We start from the raw sequence: 19,016 nt of genomic DNA, 5'->3' as shown, positions 1-19,016 counted from the left end.
AATTCTGACCAGTTTCCCAGTCCCTGCCGATGAAAAACATCCCCACAACATCATGCTGCCACCACCATGCTTCACTGTGAGGATGGTGTTCTCGGGGTGATGAGAGGTGTTGAGTTTGCGCCAGACATAGCGTTTTCGTTGATGGCCAAAAAAGCTCAATTTTAGTCTCATCTAAACAGAGTACCTTCTTCCATATGTTTGGGGAGTCTCCCACATGCCTTTTGGCGAACACCACACATGTTTGCTTATTTTTTTCTTTAAGCAATGGCTTTTTTTCTGGCCACTCTTCCATAAAGCCCAGCTCTGTGGAGTGTACGGCTTAAAGTGGTCCTATGGACAGAGACTCCAATCTCCACTGTGGAGCTTTGCAGCTCCTTCAGGGTTATCTTTGGTCTCTTTGTTGCCTCTCTGATGAATGCCCTCCTTGACTGGTCCCTTTAAGAGTGTGCTCCTAATCTCAGCTCGTTACCTGTATAAAAGACACCTGGGAGCCAGAAATCTTTCTGATTAAGAGGGGGTCAAATACTTATTTCCCTCATTAAAATGCAAATCAATTTATAACATTTTTGACATGTGTTTTTTCTGGATATTTTTGTTGTTATTCTGTCTCTCACTGTTCAAATAAACCTACCATTAAAGTTATAGACTGATCATTTCGTTGTCAGTGGGCAAACGTACAAAATCAGCAGGGGATCAAATGCTTTTTTTTCCCTCACTGTATTTCATTTCACTTCACCAATTTGGACTATTTTGTGTATGTCCATTACATGAAATACAAATAAAAATCAATTTAAATTACAGGTTGTAATGCAACAAAATAAGAAAAATGCCAAGGGGGATGAATAACTTTGCAAGGCACTGTACATATATGTTACAGATAGACATGTCTTTGTCTCCAGCTCCCCAGCTTACCCCATTACCATGTCTCCTCTCATGATCAGCTTCTACTGACTGTTTGGTGTTTTTATGCTAATTTAGAATGACAGCAAAGAGGGAGGGAGAGAGAGAGAGAGAGAGAGAGAGAGAGAGAGAGAGAGAGAGAGAGAGAGAGAGAGAGAGAGAGAGAGAAGGAGGTGTAGCAGAAAAGGCTTTCATGGTTCAGTTTGTATCCCAGAGAAGAGAAACCTGATAAAAACATACAGTGAAGTGGTTCATATTACTGAAAGATATCACTTATTTTACAATATTTATTATAATTCCTATTGAGTGAGTGAGTGATTGAGTGAGGGAGAGATGGAGGGAAGGGTAGCAAAGGGCAGTAGATGGAGAGGCAGATAGAGTACAGCCCACTGGCCACACACTGGTTGAATCAACGTTGTTTCCTCATCATTTCAATGAGATTACGTTGAACCAACGTGGAATAGACGTTGAATTGACGTCTGTGCCCAGTGCGAGGGATGGATGGCTGGTGAGAGGGAGGGATGGAGAGAGGGAGAGAGGAAGGGAGCTAGAGATGTCAAAGAGAGAGTCAGCCTTAAATATAATTGCTCTTAACTGAAGTGGAACAGAGACAGAGGACGCCATTCAGCACTCATCCAGCCTCACTCTGCAATTACCAAGCAGTCAATTAAGCCCTCCAAAACACAGCTAGCGCTAATATAGCAGGCAGAGTTTCTAGCTAGTAGCTGTTGTTGCTGACTCTCTCCCCTACAGCAGTCATTAATAAGACAACACACGGTTAGTAACTCTAGTACAGTGCATTAAGGACACAAAACAGTAGAGTTGAACAGTGTCACTCTGTTGAAATTATCATAGCCATATAAGCATGCAGGTGCTTAAAAGAGTAGCTAGTAAGATGTGTGTTTTGATCATAATATCTCTGCTATGGAAAGTATTTGAATGGATAATTTACCACCATGTCGTCCACAGGTCAGAAGTGTCACGTCTCCTGTAATGGTCGCTGCTGGGGCCCAAAGGAGGACCAGTGTCAGACCTGTGAGTACCTCCCTTCAGTCTCTCTCGCTCTCTCTCTCTTTCGCCTTCTTTCTCCCCTGCCTCTCACCCACGACAGGCAGACAGGCAGCACAGGAGTGCACTTTAACACTGGCAGCATAATTAGCTATGACCCTGCGGCCCTCCCACAGACTCTTTTCTCTCTCTCTCTCTCTCTCTCTCTCTCTCTCTCTCTCTCTCTCTCTCTCTCTCTCTCTCTCTCTCTCTCTCTCTCTCTCTCTCTCTCTCTCTCTCTCTCTCTCTCTCTCTCTCTCTCTCTCCTCTCTCTCTCTCTCTCTCTCTCTCTCTCTCTCTCTCTCTCTCTCTCTCTCTCTCTTCTTTTCCCATCGTCTCCTCCTCCGGCTCATGCCCATCCCGCCCTCCTCCACAATGCAGATTCTAAATCCTTGCCTCCTCAGGCTTAAACAACTGTGATTTCCCCTGCTACCCACTCCAATGACTGCCCTGCGTTAAGTCAAACTGTTAAACAACACACCGTCTGTCACCTCACCTTTGAGCCAGTCTGAAGATAGCTGTGGTGTGTAAGAGGTAACCTGGGTCAGCTGTGCTGAGTAAGCACATAGGACTGACCACCACACACACCCTACCACTCAGCAGCAGAAGATTGTCTATCTCTATGTCTGCGGGAGGGAGGTACCACATGGGGCTGATAGCCCTGCTATGCTTCTGTCACTGTGCTGTATGTCTTTCATTTCTCTCCATCTGTGGTATTCTCTCTCTTTTTTCCCAGATTTATCCATGTATTTCCCTATTCTCTTTACTGTATCTATGTCTATCCCTCCATCCCCTCATTTTCTCATTTTACTGTCTCTTTCCATCAAACTAATTCTCTCTCTCTCTCTCTCTCTCTCTCTCTCTCTCTCTCTCTCTCTCTCTCTCTCTCTCTCTCTCTCTCTCTCTCTCTCTCTCTCTCTCTCTCTCTCTCTCTCTCTCTCTCTCTCTCTCTCTCTCTCTCTCTCTCTCTCTCTCTCTCTCTCTCTCTCTGTGTGTGTAATATTATCACTGTAGTGTTCCTTGGCATGCTGTCTGTGTGCTCTGCAGCTTGATTTCATTAAGATAATCAGGATGAACTCCTTCACCAAGTGACTAGTTAACAGCACGTCATCTCTCCTCACAAGATAACGCTCTGCGTGTTTGCTCTCTTTTTGCCCTGAATCCCTCCATATTTTTGCACAATATTTATGTGGGGGACTACATCCCTCCATCCCTATATCTCCATCACTCCATCCCTCCCCTTCTATCCCTCTTCTTCCATCTTTCCATCCACCCATGCATGCCTCTTCCTCCATCCCTCCAACCCTCTTTATCTCACTCCATCCCTCTCCTTCTCCCTCCATCCCTCTTCATCTCACTCATCCCTCTCCTTTTCCCTCCATCCCTCTTCATCTCACTCCATCCCTCTTCATCTCCCTCCATCCCTCTCCTTCTCCCTCCATCCCTCTCCTTCTCCCTCCACCCCTCTCCTTCTCCCTCCATCCCTCTCCTTCTCCCTTCATCCCTCTCCTTCTCCCTCCATCCCTCTCCTTCACCCTCCCTCCATCCCTCTCCTTCACCCTCCCTCCATCCCTCTCCTTCACCCTCCCTTCATCCCTCTCCTTCTCCCTTCATCCCTCTCATTCTCCCTCCATCCCTGTCCTTCTCCCTCCATCCCTCTTCTTCTCCCACCACCCCTCTCCTTCTCCCACCACCCCTCTCCTTCTCCCTCCACCCTCTCCTTCTCCCACCACCCCTCTCCTTCTCCTTCATCCCTCTCCTTCTCCCTCCACCCCTCTCCTTCTCCCTCCACCCCTCTCCTTCTCCCTCCATCCCTCTCCTTCTCCCTCCATCCCTCTCCTTCTCCCTCATCCCTCTCCTTCTCCCTCCCTCCATCCCTCTCCTCCCTCCATCCCTCTCATTCTCCCTCCATCCCTCTCCTTCTCCCTTCATCCCTCTCCTTCTCCCTCCATCCCTCTCCTTCTCCCTCCATCCCTCTCCTTCTCCCTTCATCCCTCTCCTTCTCCCTCCCTCCATCCCTCTCCTCCCTCCATCCCTCTCATTCTCCATCCCTCTCCTTCTCCCTTCATCCCTCTCATTCTCCCTCCATCCCTCTCCTTCTCCCTTCATCCCTCTCCTTCTCCCTCCATCCCTCTCCTTCTCCCTCCACCCCTCTCCTTCTCCCTCCATCCCTCTCCTTCTCCTCCATCCCTATCCTTCTCCCTCCATCCCTCTACTTCTCCCTCCATCCCTCTCCTTCTCCCTCCATCCCTCTCCTTCTCCCTTCATCCCTCTCCTTCTCCCTCCATCCCTCTCCTTCTCCCTCCATCCCTCTCCTTCTCCCTCCACCCCTCTCCTTCTCCCTCCATCCCTCTCCTTCTCCCTCCATCCCTCTCCTTCTCCCTTCATCCCTCTCCTTCTCCCTCCCTCCATCCCTATCCTCCCTCCATCCCTCTCATTCTCCCTCCATCCCTCTCCTTCTCCCTTCTCCCTTCATCCCTCTCCTTCTCCCTCCATCCCTCTCCTTCTCCCTCCATCCCTCTCCTTCTCCCTTCATCCCTCTCCTTCTCCCTCCCTCCATCCCTCTCCTCCCTCCATCCCTCTCATTCTCCCTCCATCCCTCTCCTTCTCCCTTCATCCCTCTCATTCTCCCTCCATCCCTCTCCTTCTCCCTTCATCCCTCTCCTTCTCCCTCCATCCCTCTCCTTCTCCCTCCACCCCTCTCCTTATCCCTCCATCCCTCTCCTTCTCCCTCCATCCCTATCCTTCTCCCTCCATCCCTCTACTTCTCCCTCCATCCCTCTCCTTCTCCCTCCATCCCTCTCCTTCTCCCTTCATCCTTCTCCTTCTCCTCCATCCCTCTCCTTCTCCCTCCATCCCTCTCCTTCTCCCTCCACCCCTCTCCTCCTCCCTCCATCCCTCTCCCTCTCCCTCCATCCCTCTTCTCTCACTCCACCCCCCTCATTCTTTCCCGTTGATAGGGCTGTGTGAGAAACTGCTAGACAAAGGACTCTCAGTATAACACTCTCACATCAAGTACTGAATACAGAATGCCCTCATCAATATCTACCGCTGGCTGGCTGTATTATCTCCTGACATGCAGGTGCCTAAACAGGCTCCCTGATCAACAGAACAGCCAGACGCACACACACACACACACACATGCACACTCTCTCCCCCAACACCACCGAGCCTAAGACTGTGCCCCTCCAGAAACATGGGCCTCTGCTGCTCCATAAAAACAGACAGCTAGGCAGCGGTGATATAAGATGCAGTGCTGTGACAGATGCCACTGTCAGCAGCCTGTTCAAATTGAAGATATTCAGCATACTTTATGAGATTGATTACTTTTTATTTGTAGTGGCTGGCTGGTATTTTTAAGTGGATATTTAAAGGCAAATAGATCAATGGCTGTGTGGCGTGTGAGCGTGCGTTCGTGTGTCAATGTTCATGTGTGGCGCATCCTGACGAAGTCATTTGTTTAACAAAATGTATTTTTGGTGGCGAGAGGCATGTGGCAGGCGTAATGTAATGCATTGATGATACGTTAGTGAGGTGAGGAGAGGAGGACAAGGGGGAGAAGAAGGGGAGGGGTTGAGTGAGAAGAGGAGTACAGGAGGGCAGGAGGAGGATGTGCCGGGGAGGAGGGAAAAGAGGTGAGGAATATGGGCAGACCAGACAGGCCAGTCTCACTGTGACAAGGTATCACCATCACCACCAAAGGGCCAGCACAACAAAGTGCTGATAAGTGCTGTGCTCTACTCAGCAAGACATATTCCACACGCATTGGCACAACGGCATACAGCTACGTATAAAGGCAAGTGTTGGTTATTGCGCAAGCACCCACCCACGCATGCGCACCAACATTCACACACACATACTGGAAGGTAAACCTCAGCTCGGGCATCAGCACGGCCTCTGAGGAAGAAATGCTTATCTGTTAAACGTCACCCTGTATTCAGCTGTAGCTGTCAACTTGTGAGGCGGGTGGTGAGGCAGAGGCATAGGACACACACACACACAGACAGACAGGCATACCCATCAGTCCATCAGCAACCCATCAAGCCCATATGGCTGGACATGAACAGGACTGGGGAATGGAGCTAGAGGAGAATGAGAACAGGGCTGGCGGTGGAAGCAGCACATTCAGGAGAGATAGCTGATAGCCATTTCAATCACACTGTCAATAACAGACAGGAAACATAGAAACTCAGCTCCATACAGCACCACAGACTGGCAGGCTGTCATATGAACATCAGTCTAACAGCAGGGTATCTCTCCAAAATGCTCTTTACTCAGCTCAACTCCCTATAGCCTTAGCTTAACTCTCTATGGCTTTATCTGAAGTCTATCGATCTGTTTCCTGGACACAGATGAAGCCTAGTCATATAGACTGAAAAGCATGTTCAATGGAGAATCCCCATTGAGAATGCCTTTTTCGTCCAGGACTAGGCTTCATAAAAAGTATGTGTGACTTCATTCAGCAGGAAAACAGTCATCATGATAGATTTAACTTTATGGCTGCTATTTTTTCCAGAAGCACTCTGATTGTGGACTTTCCTTGTTTGGATTCTAATCAAAGCAACCTGTTACATCGTGCTCTGATGTCCTTTTCCTGTTGTCTTTCTCCAGTGACTAAAACAGTGTGTGCTGAGCAGTGTGACGGTCGCTGTTTTGGACCCTGGGTTAGTAACTGCTGCCATCGCGAGTGTGCAGGAGGATGCTCCGGACCCAAGGATACAGACTGCTTCGTATGTACACACACACAGACTTACATGCAAGAGTATGCACACACACATCTCACCCACCTGCGTGTGCACAGACATGCACGCATGCACGCACACACACACACATACACACATACACTTTATAAAGCTTATCATCACAAAAGAGAAAACCCTCCTTTCAATCACCTGTTGCCATGGTGAACAGTCTCAAACCGACATAGACATCGTTTTTGATTATAGACCAGCAAGTCTATTTCATTATTTTCTCTTCTTTTTCTCTTATTTGGTATATCAGCGCTTTTATCTTATCTGTGACCTTTTGTGTGAATGTGAGGTTATTTCCATCAGGGGCTATTCATACTTCCATAGAGAAGTCACTCCTGACACAGAATCTCCCTGTTTAAACTGGCTACTTCCCAATGGCACCTTATTCCCTATATAGTGCAATCCTTTTGATCAGGGCCCATAGGGCTCTGGTCAAAAGTAGTTCACTATATATGGAATAGGGTGCCATTTGGGAAACAACCATTGTTCTTTGAGGGAAAGATAACATTAAAATCTAATTTTCTCCCACAATGCCTTGTGCTGCGCCCAACTCCCTATCCTCCTGTTTCTTTTTTACTCTCTCTCTCTCTGTATATATATATATTTTTTTCTCTTTCTTTTCTCTCTCTCTTCTCACTTACTGGGAGTTCTAACTATTGATATTACTTTTTCAACCGGATTCAAATCAATGGTTTAAATTTGTAATTTGTTTACATTGACGTCATTTTGCAGACGCTCTTATCCAGAGCGACTTACAAATTGGTGCATTCACCTTATAGCCAGTGGGATAACCACTTTACAATATGTTTTTTTTTGTTTTATTTTTGTTTTTTGGGGGGTGGGGTAAGGGGGGGTAGAAGGATTACTTTATCCTATCCCAGGTATTCCTTAAAGAGGTGGGGTTTCAAGTGTCTCCGGAAGGTGGTGAGTGACTCCGCTGTCCTGGCGTCGTGAGGGAGCTTGTTCCACCATTGGGGTGCCAGAGCAACGAACAATTTTGACTGGGCTGAGCGGGAACTGTGCTTCCGCAGAGGTAGGGGGGCCAGCAGGCCAGAGGTGGATGAACGCAATGCCCTCGTTTGGGTGTAGGGACTGATCAGAGCCTGAAGGTACGGAGGTGCCGTTCCCCTCACAGCTCCGTAGGCAAGCACCATGGTCTTGTAGCAGATGCGAGCTTCAACTGGAAGCCAGTGGAGTGTGCGGAGGAGCGGGGTGACGTGAGAGAACTTGGGAAGGTTGAACACCAGACGTGCTGCGGCATTCTGGATGAGTTGTAGGGGTTTAATGGCACAGGCAGGGAGCCCAGCCAACAGCGAGTTGCAGTAATCCAGACGGGAGACGACAAGTGCCTGGATTAGGACCTGTGCCGCTTCCTGTGTAAGGCAGGGTCGTACTCTCCGAATGTTGTAGAGCATGAACCTACAGGATCGGGTCACCGTCTTGATGTTAGCGGAGAACGACAGGGTGTTGTCCAGGGTCACGCCAAGGCTCTTTGCACTCTGGGAGGAGGACACAACGGAGTTGTCAACCGTGATGGCGAGATCATGGAACGGGCAGTCCTTCCCCGGGAGGAAGAGCAGCTCCGTCTTGCCGAGGTTCAGCTTGAGGTGGTGATCCATCATCCACACTGAAATGTCTGCCAGACATGCAGAGATGCGATACGCCACCTGGTTATCAGAAGGGGGAAAGGAGAAGATTAGTTGTGTGTCGTCTGCGTAGCAATGATAGGAGAGGCCATGTGAGGATATGACAGAGCCAAGTGACTTGGTGTATAGCGAGAATAGGAGAGAAGAGAGGAGGGGATAGGGTCAAGTGGGCAGGTTGTTGGGCGGCCGGCCGTCACAAGTCGCAAGATTTCATCTGGAGAGAGAGGGGAGAAAGAAGTCAAAGCATAGGGTAGGGCAGTGTGAGCAGGACCAGCAGTGTCATTTGACTTAACAAACGAGGATCGGATGTCGTCAACCTTCTTTTCAAAATGGTTGACGAAGTCATCCACAGAGAGGGATGGGGGGGAAGGGGGAGGAGGATTCAGTAGGGAGGAGAAGGTGGCAAAGAGCTTCCTAGGGTTAGAGGCAGATGCTTGGAATTTAAAGCGGTAGAATGTGGCTTTAGCAGCAGAAACAGATGAAGAAAATGTAGAGAGGAGGGAGTGAAAAGATGCCAGGTCCACAGGGAGTCTAGTTTTCCTCCATTTCCGCTAGGCTACCCGGAGCCCTGTTCTGTGAGCTCGCAATGAGTCGTCAAGCCACGGAGCAGGAGGGGAGGACCGAGCCGGCCGGGAGGATAGGGGACATAGAGAGTCAAAGGATGCAGAAAGGGAGGAGAGGAGGGTTGAGGATGCAGATTCAGGAGATTGGAGGGAGAAGGATTGAGCAGAGGGAATAGATGATAGGATGGAAGAGGAGAGAGTAGCGGGAGAGAGAGAGCGAAGGTTGCGACGGCGCATTACCATCTGAGTAGGGGCAGAGTGAGTAGTGTTGGAGGAGAGCGAGAGAGAAAAGGTTACAAAGTAGTGGTCGGAGACATGGAGGGGAGTTGCAGTGAGATTAGTAAAAGAACAGCATCTAGTAAAGATGAGGTCAAGCGTATTGCCTGCCTTGTGAGTAGGGGGGGACGGGGAGAGGGTGAGGTCAAAAGAGGAGAGGAGTGGAAAGAAGGAGGCAGAGAGAAATGAGTCAAAGGTAGACGTAGGGAGGTTGAAGTCACCCAGAACTGTGAGGGGTGAGCCATCCTCAGGAAAGGAACGTATCAAGGCGTCAAGCTCATTGATGAACTCTCCAAGGGAACCTGGAGGGCGATAAATGACAAGGATGTTAAGCTTGAATGGGCTAGTGACTGTGACAGCATGGAATTCAAATGAGGAGATAGACAGATGGGTCAGGGGAAAAAGAGAGAATGTCCACTTGGGAGAGATGAGGATTCCTGTGCCACCACCTTGCTGACCAGATGCTCTTGGGGTATGCGAGAACACATGGTCAGACGAGGAGAGAGCAGCAGGAGTAGCAGTGTTTTCAGTGGTAATCCATGTTTCCGTCAGCGCCAAGAAGTCGAGGGACTGGAGGGTAGCATAGGCTGAGATGAACTCTGCCTTGTTGGCCGCAGAACGGCAGTTCCAGAGGCTGCCGGAGACCAGGAACTCCACGTGGGTCGTGCGTGCAGGGACCACCAGGTTAGTGAGGCAGCAGCCACGCGGTGTGAGGTGTTTGTATAGCCTGTGCGGAGAGGAGAGAACAGGGATAGACAGAGGCATAGTTGACAGGCTACAGAAAATGGCTACAATAATGCAAAGGAGATCGGAATGAAATGAACTAAACATCTGGGAAAGCGAGAGAGCGGGGCCTCCCTCACTTACGTTTCACTGAAACACCCAAATATAACTCTCCCAACTTCCACCTCAGAAACTATAATTGTTGTAAACTACAGCGGTTCAATGTTTTCTAGGAATAGACTAACTTAGTTTATTCAGCTAGCTAACTTGGTACAGTATTCTTCCGTGAAAACCGTCCAGGGCATCTAGTCATATGACGCCACAGCCAACCAGCATGCCGGACTCCAACAACACGGTTTAGCACCAATACTCGGCCACAACAAACCACCAGTGTGTCAACACGCCAAGAAGATAATTCGTGTCCGTGTCTAACGTTGTGGGTTAGTCTCGACAGTATGAGCGAGTCCGTCGTCAACTTATTCAGCCAGTTAGTTAGCTAGAATAGTTAGCATACTAGCTAGCTATTGCTTTCTGCCAACGAAGAAACCTGTCCTCCCACGGCACGAACACACAGAGAGAGCCAAGCTAACGTTAACTAGTCACCCATGTCCCGAATTCCCTTGAACGACTCTGGCTACCAGTATGTAAAAACAAAACACAAATGTAGGTTATAACTTACCCCTAGCAGCTACTGTTAGCTAGCCAAGTGCAAAGCTAGCCACTGAATCGATTCAGCCAGTTCGCGTCAGTTAGCTAGGTCGTTCCAGCTATTGTTTAGTAGCTATCCAGGTAGCAACATACTAGCTACATTTCGAGCACAGTAGCTACTTACTACCTAATGTTAACGCTTCAGACAATGAGGTTAGAAAAACAGCTGAATGGTAGGCATTATTGTATGTAATTATTGTAGGCAGCTAGCTGGCGTAATTACAGGTACTCTCAGGCGTGAAACAACTATCCACAGTTGCTAATAGTTACCAGTAGCTACCCGCTAGCTAGTCCAGGTAGTGGGTTAGCTAGCTTCGTGCTTCACCGGGCTCAGTCGAATACAATACCTACCTACAGTAATTACATACAACAACCCACGATAACTACCTACAATACCTAACTACAATCTAAATACATAGTTTAAGCTTTACTCGACAAAGCCTAAACTATGTATATAAGCCATATAAGCCAAGCTTACCTCCCGCCAGAGAGAGACACAACCTCACCCGACGACGACGACTTGAGCTACAGTGCCTTGCAAAAGTATTCATCCCCCTTGGCGTTTTTCCTATTTTGTTGCATTACAACCTGTAATTTAAATGGATTTCTATTTGGATTTCATGTAATGGACATATACAACATAGTCCAAATTGGTGAAGTTAAAAAAAATAAAAAAACTTTTCCAAAAAATTCTAAAAAATGAATAACGGTAAAGTGGTGCGTGCATAGGTATCCACCCCCTTTGCTATGAAGCCCTTAAATAAGATCTGGTGCAATCAATTACCTTCAGAAGTCACATAATTAGTTAAATAAAGTCCACCTGTGTGCAATCTAAGTGTCACATGATCTCTCACATGATCTCAGTATATTTACACCTGTTCTGAAAGGCCCCAGAGTCTGCAACACCACTAAGCAAGGGGCACCACCAAGCAAGCGGCACCATGAAGACCAAGGAGCTCTCCAAACAGGTCAGGGACAAAGTTGTGGAGAAGTACAGATCAGGGTTGGGTTATAAAGAAATATCCAAAACATTGAACTTCCCACGGAGCACCATTAAATCCATTATAAAAAAATTGAAAGAATATGGCACCACAACAAACCTGCCAAGAGAGGGCCACCCACCAAAACTCACAGATCAGGCAAGGACGGCGTTAATCAGAGAGGCAACAAAAATACCAAAGATAACCCTGAAGGAGCTGCAAAGCTCCACAGCGGAGATTGGAGTATCTGTCCATAGGACCACTTTAAGCCATACACTCCACAGAGCTGGGCTTTATGGAAGAGTGTCCAGAAAAAAGCTATTGCTTAAAGAAAAAAATAAGCAAACACGTTTGGTGTTCGCCAAAAGCCATGTGGGAGACTCCCCAAACATATGGAAGAAGGTACTCTGGTCAGATGAGACTAAAATTGAGCTTTTTGGCCATCAAGGAAAACGCTATGTCTGGTACAAACCCAACACCTCTCATCACCCCGAGAACACCATCCCCACAGTGAAGCATGGTGGTGGCAGCATCATGCTGTGGGGATGTTTTTCATCGGCAGGGACTGGGAAACTGGTCAGAATTGAAGGAATGATGGATGGCGCTAAATACAGAGAAATTCTTGAGGGAAACCTGTTTCAGTCTTCCAGAGATTTGAGACTGGGATGGAGGTTCACCTTCCAGCAGGACAATGACTCTAAGCATACTGCTAAAGCAACACTCGAGTGGAAGGGATGGCTGCCGTTTATTGGACTCTTAACCAACCGTGCTATTTTGTGTGTTTTTTCGCATTGTTTTTAACTTATTTTGTACATAATGTTGCTGCTACCGTCTCTTATGACCGAAAAGAGCTTCTGGACATCAGAACAGCGATTACTCACCTTGAACTGGATGTTGTTTTATGAGCCGGACGAGAGGGATTTGCTCCAGACAGCAGACAGGGCTCTCATCCCCGTAATTCGCAGTAGAAAAAAAAGGAGATATCGCAGAAGGAGATCTTGGTGCTTGGTAAGGAGCCGGCAACGAGTGACTAATCTGCCTTTGCCATCGATACTATTGGCCATCTTACAATCACTTGATAATAAAATGGATGAACTACAGGCACGAATATCCTACCAACCGGACATTAAAAACTGTAATATCTTATGTTTCACCGAGTCGTGGCTGAACGATGACATGAATAACATACAGCTTGCAGGTTATACACTGTATCGGCAGGATAGAACAGCAGCCTCTGGTAAGACAAGGTATGGCGGTCTATGTATATTTGTAAACAACAGCTGGTGCACGATATGTAAGGAAGTCTCCAGGTTTTGCTCGCCTGAGGTAGACCGCACTCAATTAACTGTATACGGCCATAAGCAAACAGGAAAACGCTCATCCAGAGGTGGCACTCCTAGTGGCCGGGGACTTTAATGCAGGGAAACTTAATTCTGTTTCTACCAGCATGTTAAATGTGCAGCCAGAGGGAAAAAAACTCTAGACCACCATTACTCCACACACAGAGACACATACAAAGCTCTACCTCACCCTCCATTTGGAAAATCTGACCATAATTATATCCTCCTGATTCCTGCTTACAAGCAAAAACTAAAGCAGGAAGCACCAGTGACTCGGTCAATAAAAAAGTGGTCAGATGAAGCAAATGCTAAGCTACAGAACTGTTTTGCTAGCACAGACTGGAATATGTTCAGGGATTCTTCCGAAGGCATTGAGGAGTACACCACATCAGTCACTGGCTTCATCAATAAGTGCACCGATGACATCGTCCCCACAGTGACCGTACGTACATACCCTAACCAGAAGCCATGGATTACAGGCAACATCTGCACTGAGCTAAAAGGTAGAGCTGCCGCTTTCAAGGAGCGGGACTCTAACCCGGAAGCTTATAAGAAATCCCGCTATGCCCTCTGATGAACCATCAAACAGGCAAAGCGTCAATACAGGGTTAAGATCGAATCGTACTACACCGGCTCCGACGCTCGTCGAATGTGGCAGGGCTTGCAAACTATTACAGACTACAAAGGGAAGCACAGCCGTGAGCTGCCCAGTGAAACAAGCCTACCAGACGAGCTAAATTACTTCTATGCTCGCTTCGAGGCAAGTAACACTGAAACATGCATGAGAGCATCAGCTTTCCGGATGACTGTGTGATCACGCTCTCCGTAGCTGATGTGAGTAAGACCTTTAAACAGGTCAACATTCACAAGGCCGCAGGGCCAGACGGATTACCAGAACGTGTACGCCGAGCATGCGCTGACCAACTGGCAAGTGACTTCACTGACATCTTCAACCTCTCCCTGTCTGAGTCTGTAATACCAACATGTTTCAACCAGACCACCATAGTCCCTGTGCCCAAGAACACTAAGGTAACCTACCTAAATGACTACCGACCCGTAGCACTCACGTCTGTAGCTATGAGGTATTTTGAAAGGCTGGTCATGGCTCACATCAACACCATTATCCCAGAAACCCTAGACCCACTCCAATTTGTATATTGCCCCAACAGATCCACAGATGACGCAATCTCTATTGCGCTCCACACTGCCCTTTCACACCTGGACAAAAGGAACACCTATGTGAGAATGCTATTCATTGACTACAGCTCAGCGTTCAACACCACAGTGCCCTCAAAGCTCATCACTAAGCTACTGACCCTGGGACTAAACACCTCCCTCTGCAACTGGATCCTGGGCTTCTTGACGGGCCTCCCCCAGGTGGTAAGGGTAGGTAACAACACATCCGCCACGCTGATCTTCAACACGGGGGCCCCTCAGGGGTGGGTCCTCAGATCCTCAAAAAGTTCTACAGCTGCACCATCGAGAGCATCCTGACTGGTTGCATCACTACCTGGTATGGCAACTACTCGGCCTCCGACCGCAAGGCACTACAAAGGGTGGTGCGCACGGCCCAGTAAATTACTGGGGCCAAGCTTCCTGCCATCCAGGACCTCTATACCAGGCGGTGTAAGAGGAAGGCCCTAAAAATTGTCACAGACTCCAGCCACCCTAGTCATAGACTGTTCTCTCTGCTACCGCACGGCAAGCGGTACTGGAGCGACTTGTCACTTCTAAACACCTTCTACCCCCAAGCCATAAGACTCCTGAACATCTAATGAAATGATTACCCAGACTATTTGCATTACCCCCCACCTCTCTACCCCCCACCTCTCTTTTACGCTGCTGGTACTCTTTGTTTATTATCTATGCATAGTCACTTTAATAACTCAACCTACATTTACATATTACCCCAATTACCTCGACTAACCGGTGCCCCCGCACATTGACTCGGTACCGTTACCCCCTGTATATAGCCTCGCTATTGTTATTTTTACTGCTGCTCTTTAATTATTTGTTACTTTTATTTCGTATTAGTTTATATTGTATTTTCTTGTGATTAGTATATATATATATATATTTTTGTATTTATTTTGGTATTCTTTCTTAAAACTGTATTGTTGGTTAAGGGCTTGTATGTAAGGATTTCACTGTAAGGTCTACACCTGTTGTATTCGGCGCATGTGACAAATAAAATTTGATTTTGATTTAAGGGGAAACATTTAAATGTCTTGGAATGGCCTAGTCAAAGCCCAGACCTCAATGCAATTGAGAATGTGTGGTATGACTTAAAGATTGCTGTACACCAGCGGAACCCATCCAACTTGAAGGAGCTGAACAGTTTTGCCTTGAAGAATGGGCAAAAATCCCAGTGGCTAGATGTGCCAAGCTTATAGAGACATACCCCAAGAGACTTGCAGCTGTAATTGATGCAAAAGGTGGCTCTAAGAAGTATTGACTTTGGGTGGGTGAATAGTTATGCACGCTCAATTTTCAGTTTTTTTGTCTTATTTTTTCACGTTCGTTCATCGACGGGTCAGACCAAGGCGCAGCGTGATATGCGTACATGTTTATTAAATATTAAACACAACGACAAAACAACAAACGAACCGAACCGAAACGTCGAAGGCAACACAACACAACATACCTTAACTGGAACAAGATCCCACAACCCACTAGTGCCAATAGGCTGCCTAAGTATGGTCCCCAATCAGAGACAACGAGCTACAGCTGCCTCTGATTGGGAACCACACCGGCCAACATAGAAATACACATAATAGAACACCAACATAGAAATACCCAACATAGAACATACACAACAAGGAATATACACACCCTGACTCAACATATAAGCGTCCCCTGAGTCAGGGCGTGACATATTTCTTGTTTGTTTCGCAAGAAATCATATTTTGCATCTTCAAAGTAATAATATAAATAATATGCCATTTAGCAGACGCTTTTATCCAAAGCGACTTACAGTCATGTGCGCATACATTTTTACGTATGGGTGGTCCCGGGGATCGAACCCACTACCCTGGCGTTACAAGCGCCATGCTCTACCAATTGAGCTACAGAGGACCACAAGTCCTCCCCGCACCAAGCCAGGCATGTTGTGTAAATCAAATGTGGTAGGCATGTTGTGTAAATCAAATGATACAAACCCCCCAAAAATCAATTTTAATTCCAGGTTGTAACGCGCGCACCACAGCCTTGGTGCGAGGGACAGGAACAGGCCGGACCGGGCTGGCGACGCGAACCACAGGCTTGGTGCGAGGGACAGGAACAGGCCGGACCGTACTGGGAACACACACCACTGGCCTTGTGCGGGGATCAGGAACGGGCCGGACCGGACTGGTAACACACCCCAGTACCTCTCGTCGTGCCTCTACACTCTCCTTCCCCCTCATGACCAATGGCCCCCGTAACCTGGTGGCCTCCTCTCCTAGTCCACAAACTCGCCCTGTAGCTGCCTCCAGCAGCCCCGTCGTCCATGCCGTGTGCCCCCCCCCAAAAATGTTTTTATTGGGGTTGCCTCTCGCCTGTCCGACGATGGCACGGTTGGCGCCGTACCTCCTCTCTCGCCAGGGCTTTAACTTTTGCCCATGGCCCTTTGCCCGCGAACATGTCCTCCCAAGACCACCATTCGCCCACCTGAGACATCGCCAACTTCTCCAGTTCCTTTCCCGGTGTCTGCTCCTGAACACGCTGCTTGGTCCTTCTTTGGTGGGATCTTCTGTCACGATCGTTATAAGAACCGGACCAAGGCGCAGCGTGATAGGCATACATCTTTTAATGAGTACGTATTACCAACAACAAAACAACAAAACGATACGTGAAGTCTAAAGGTTCACCAACACAAACCTATACAGAACAAGATCCCACAATAAACTAGTGCCAACCAGAGCATATGAGCGGAGTGGAGCGGGAGCGAGCGTGGAGCGTGAGCGGACGGATTTTGACAGAGCGCAGAGCGGCATTTTTAAAAGGACGGAGCGTCGCTCTATGTCCCGCTCCAATTTCGCTCGCTCACACCACGAGTCTGAAGCATGCTCAAGCCTGACCCAGAATCCATCTGTTTAATTTAATTTGTGTCGTCCATGAATTTGTATTTTATAGAGCGAGAGGAGCAGCAGCAGCAACAAGAGAAAAGGGTTGAGGAATTCAAAAGTTTATTCACTGCACGTAAAGGCCCAACCATAACAAGGGAGAGAAAAAGCGAGCTGGATGTAGCATTTTTTGAAATGATTTTCATGGACTATGAACCGCTGAGTAAAGGAGAACGCGAAGGGATGCAACACTTCGCCAGCGTAGCTCAACCGGGCTACACCCCCCCAAGAAACTATGATAAATTAGTACTTTACTTTGTCAAATTTACATCTGAGATGCCCCATTCACATGCTTCAGCTGGCGATCAAAAACGCCGTTAACAAGCACGACAACATTAATAGGCTGTTAGTGAAAGTCGGGCACCTGGTGAAAAGTGTACGCAAGAGCACAGAGGAAACCGACCAATTAGGTGTCCGCCCCACAAATGCCTGCGCCATTCGATGGAGCAGCCAGCTGCGGATGATTCAGTCGTTCATCCGGTTGTTCCAAAAAGACCCGTTATGGTAAAACAAACTCAAGTCTAATGTTGCTAACATCACCCTGAATCAAGTACGGCAGCTGACGCACCTTGTCAGTGTGCTGACACCACTAGCAGACCTCACAGACAAAATGCAGAAGGAGCTGGGGAACCTGGGGATGATCCTCCCTGCTGTCACAGAAATCAAATCCCTGCTCACCGATTACACTCACGCTGCACTTCCAATGGGCATCGCTGCTTTTGCAGAAACATTGGCAAACAACGTGTCAATTCGCTATGGAATATACTATACTGATTAACATCTCATTTTAGCGTCAGTGTTAGATCCCCGTTTCAAGACAGAATGGATAATCCGAGATGAGTCTGTATGCAACAAATTCGGGGAGATAAAGTAAGGCTGTGGTTTAAGCTAAAAGTGAAATACATGCAGATTTTGTTCCTTTTTTGGAGTGAGCGGGGGGCGATTTGAGTGGAGCGCGATGCAAACTGCGTTGAGCGCTGAGCGATAATGAGCGGACTGGCCTGATGTGGCTTTGAGCGGGGGGAGCGGAGGGGTGAACAGCTCCGTGAGCGAGGAGCTGAGATTCTCACCGCTCCACTCCGCTCATATGCTCTGGTGCCAACCGGCTGCCTAAGTATGGCTCCCAATCAGAGACAACGAGAATCAGCTGCCTCTGATTGGGAACCACCCTGGCCAACATAGAAAACACGAACTAGAACGAAACATAGAAAATACAACATAGACATTTACACACCCTGGCTCAACATTAAAGAGTCCCCAGAGCCAGGGCGTGACAAAATGCTTACTTACAGCCCTTAACCAACAGTGCATTTATTTTTAATAAAAAAGTAAAATAAAACAACAACAAAAAAGTGTTGAGAAAAAAAGAGCAGAAGTAAAATAAAATAACAGTAGGGAGGCTATATATACAGGGGGGTACCGGTGCAGAGTCAATGTGCGGGGGCACCGGCTAGTTGAGGTATTGAAGTAATATGTACATGTGGGTAGAGTTAAAGTGACTATGCATAAATAATTAACAGAGTAGCAGCAGCGTAAAAAGATGGGGTGGGGGGGCAGTGCAAATAGTCCGGGTAGCCATGATTAGCTGTTCAGGAGTCTTATGGCTTGGGGGTAGAAGCTGTTGAGAAGTCTTTTGGACCTAGACTTGGCACTCCGGTACCGCTTGCCGTGCGGTAGCAGAGAGAAGTCTATGACTAGGGTGGCTGGAGTCTTTGACAATTTTGAGGGCCTTCCTCTGACACCGCTTGGTATAGAGGTCCTGGATGGCAGGAAGCTTGGCCCCAGTGATGTACTGGGCCGTACGCACTACCCTCTGTAGTGCCTTGGGTCGGAGGCCAAGCAGTTGCCATACCAGGCGGTGATGCAACCAGTCAGGATGCTCTCGATGGTGCAGCTGTAGAATTTTTGGAGGATCTGAGGACCCATGCCAAATCTTTTCAGTCTCCTGAGGGGGAATAGGCTTTGTCGTGCCCTCTTCA

General features: G+C 47.9%; 1 protein-coding gene across 1 annotated transcript in view; it reads left to right on the top strand.

Moving 5' to 3' along the window:
- Positions 1 to 1,856: 1,856 nt before the first annotated feature.
- The window catches only part of LOC311116248 (receptor tyrosine-protein kinase erbB-4-like), a gene marked incomplete at both ends in the record, with an annotated part of 43,574 nt that continues 26,414 nt past the window's right edge, over positions 1,857 to 19,016 (top strand). The window contains 2 exons of the mRNA XM_084191357.1: positions 1,857 to 1,935; positions 6,559 to 6,677. Of these exons, the coding sequence (XP_084047483.1) occupies positions 1,857 to 1,935; positions 6,559 to 6,677 (198 nt within the window). The remainder of the gene's footprint in view (positions 1,936 to 6,558; positions 6,678 to 19,016) is intronic.

Source organism: Coregonus lavaretus, assembly GCF_964263955.1.
Source record: "Coregonus lavaretus genome assembly, contig: HAP1_SCAFFOLD_4773, whole genome shotgun sequence".
Taxonomy (NCBI): Eukaryota; Metazoa; Chordata; class Actinopteri; order Salmoniformes; family Salmonidae; genus Coregonus; species Coregonus lavaretus.
This window is presented reverse-complemented; position numbering and strand designations above follow the sequence as displayed.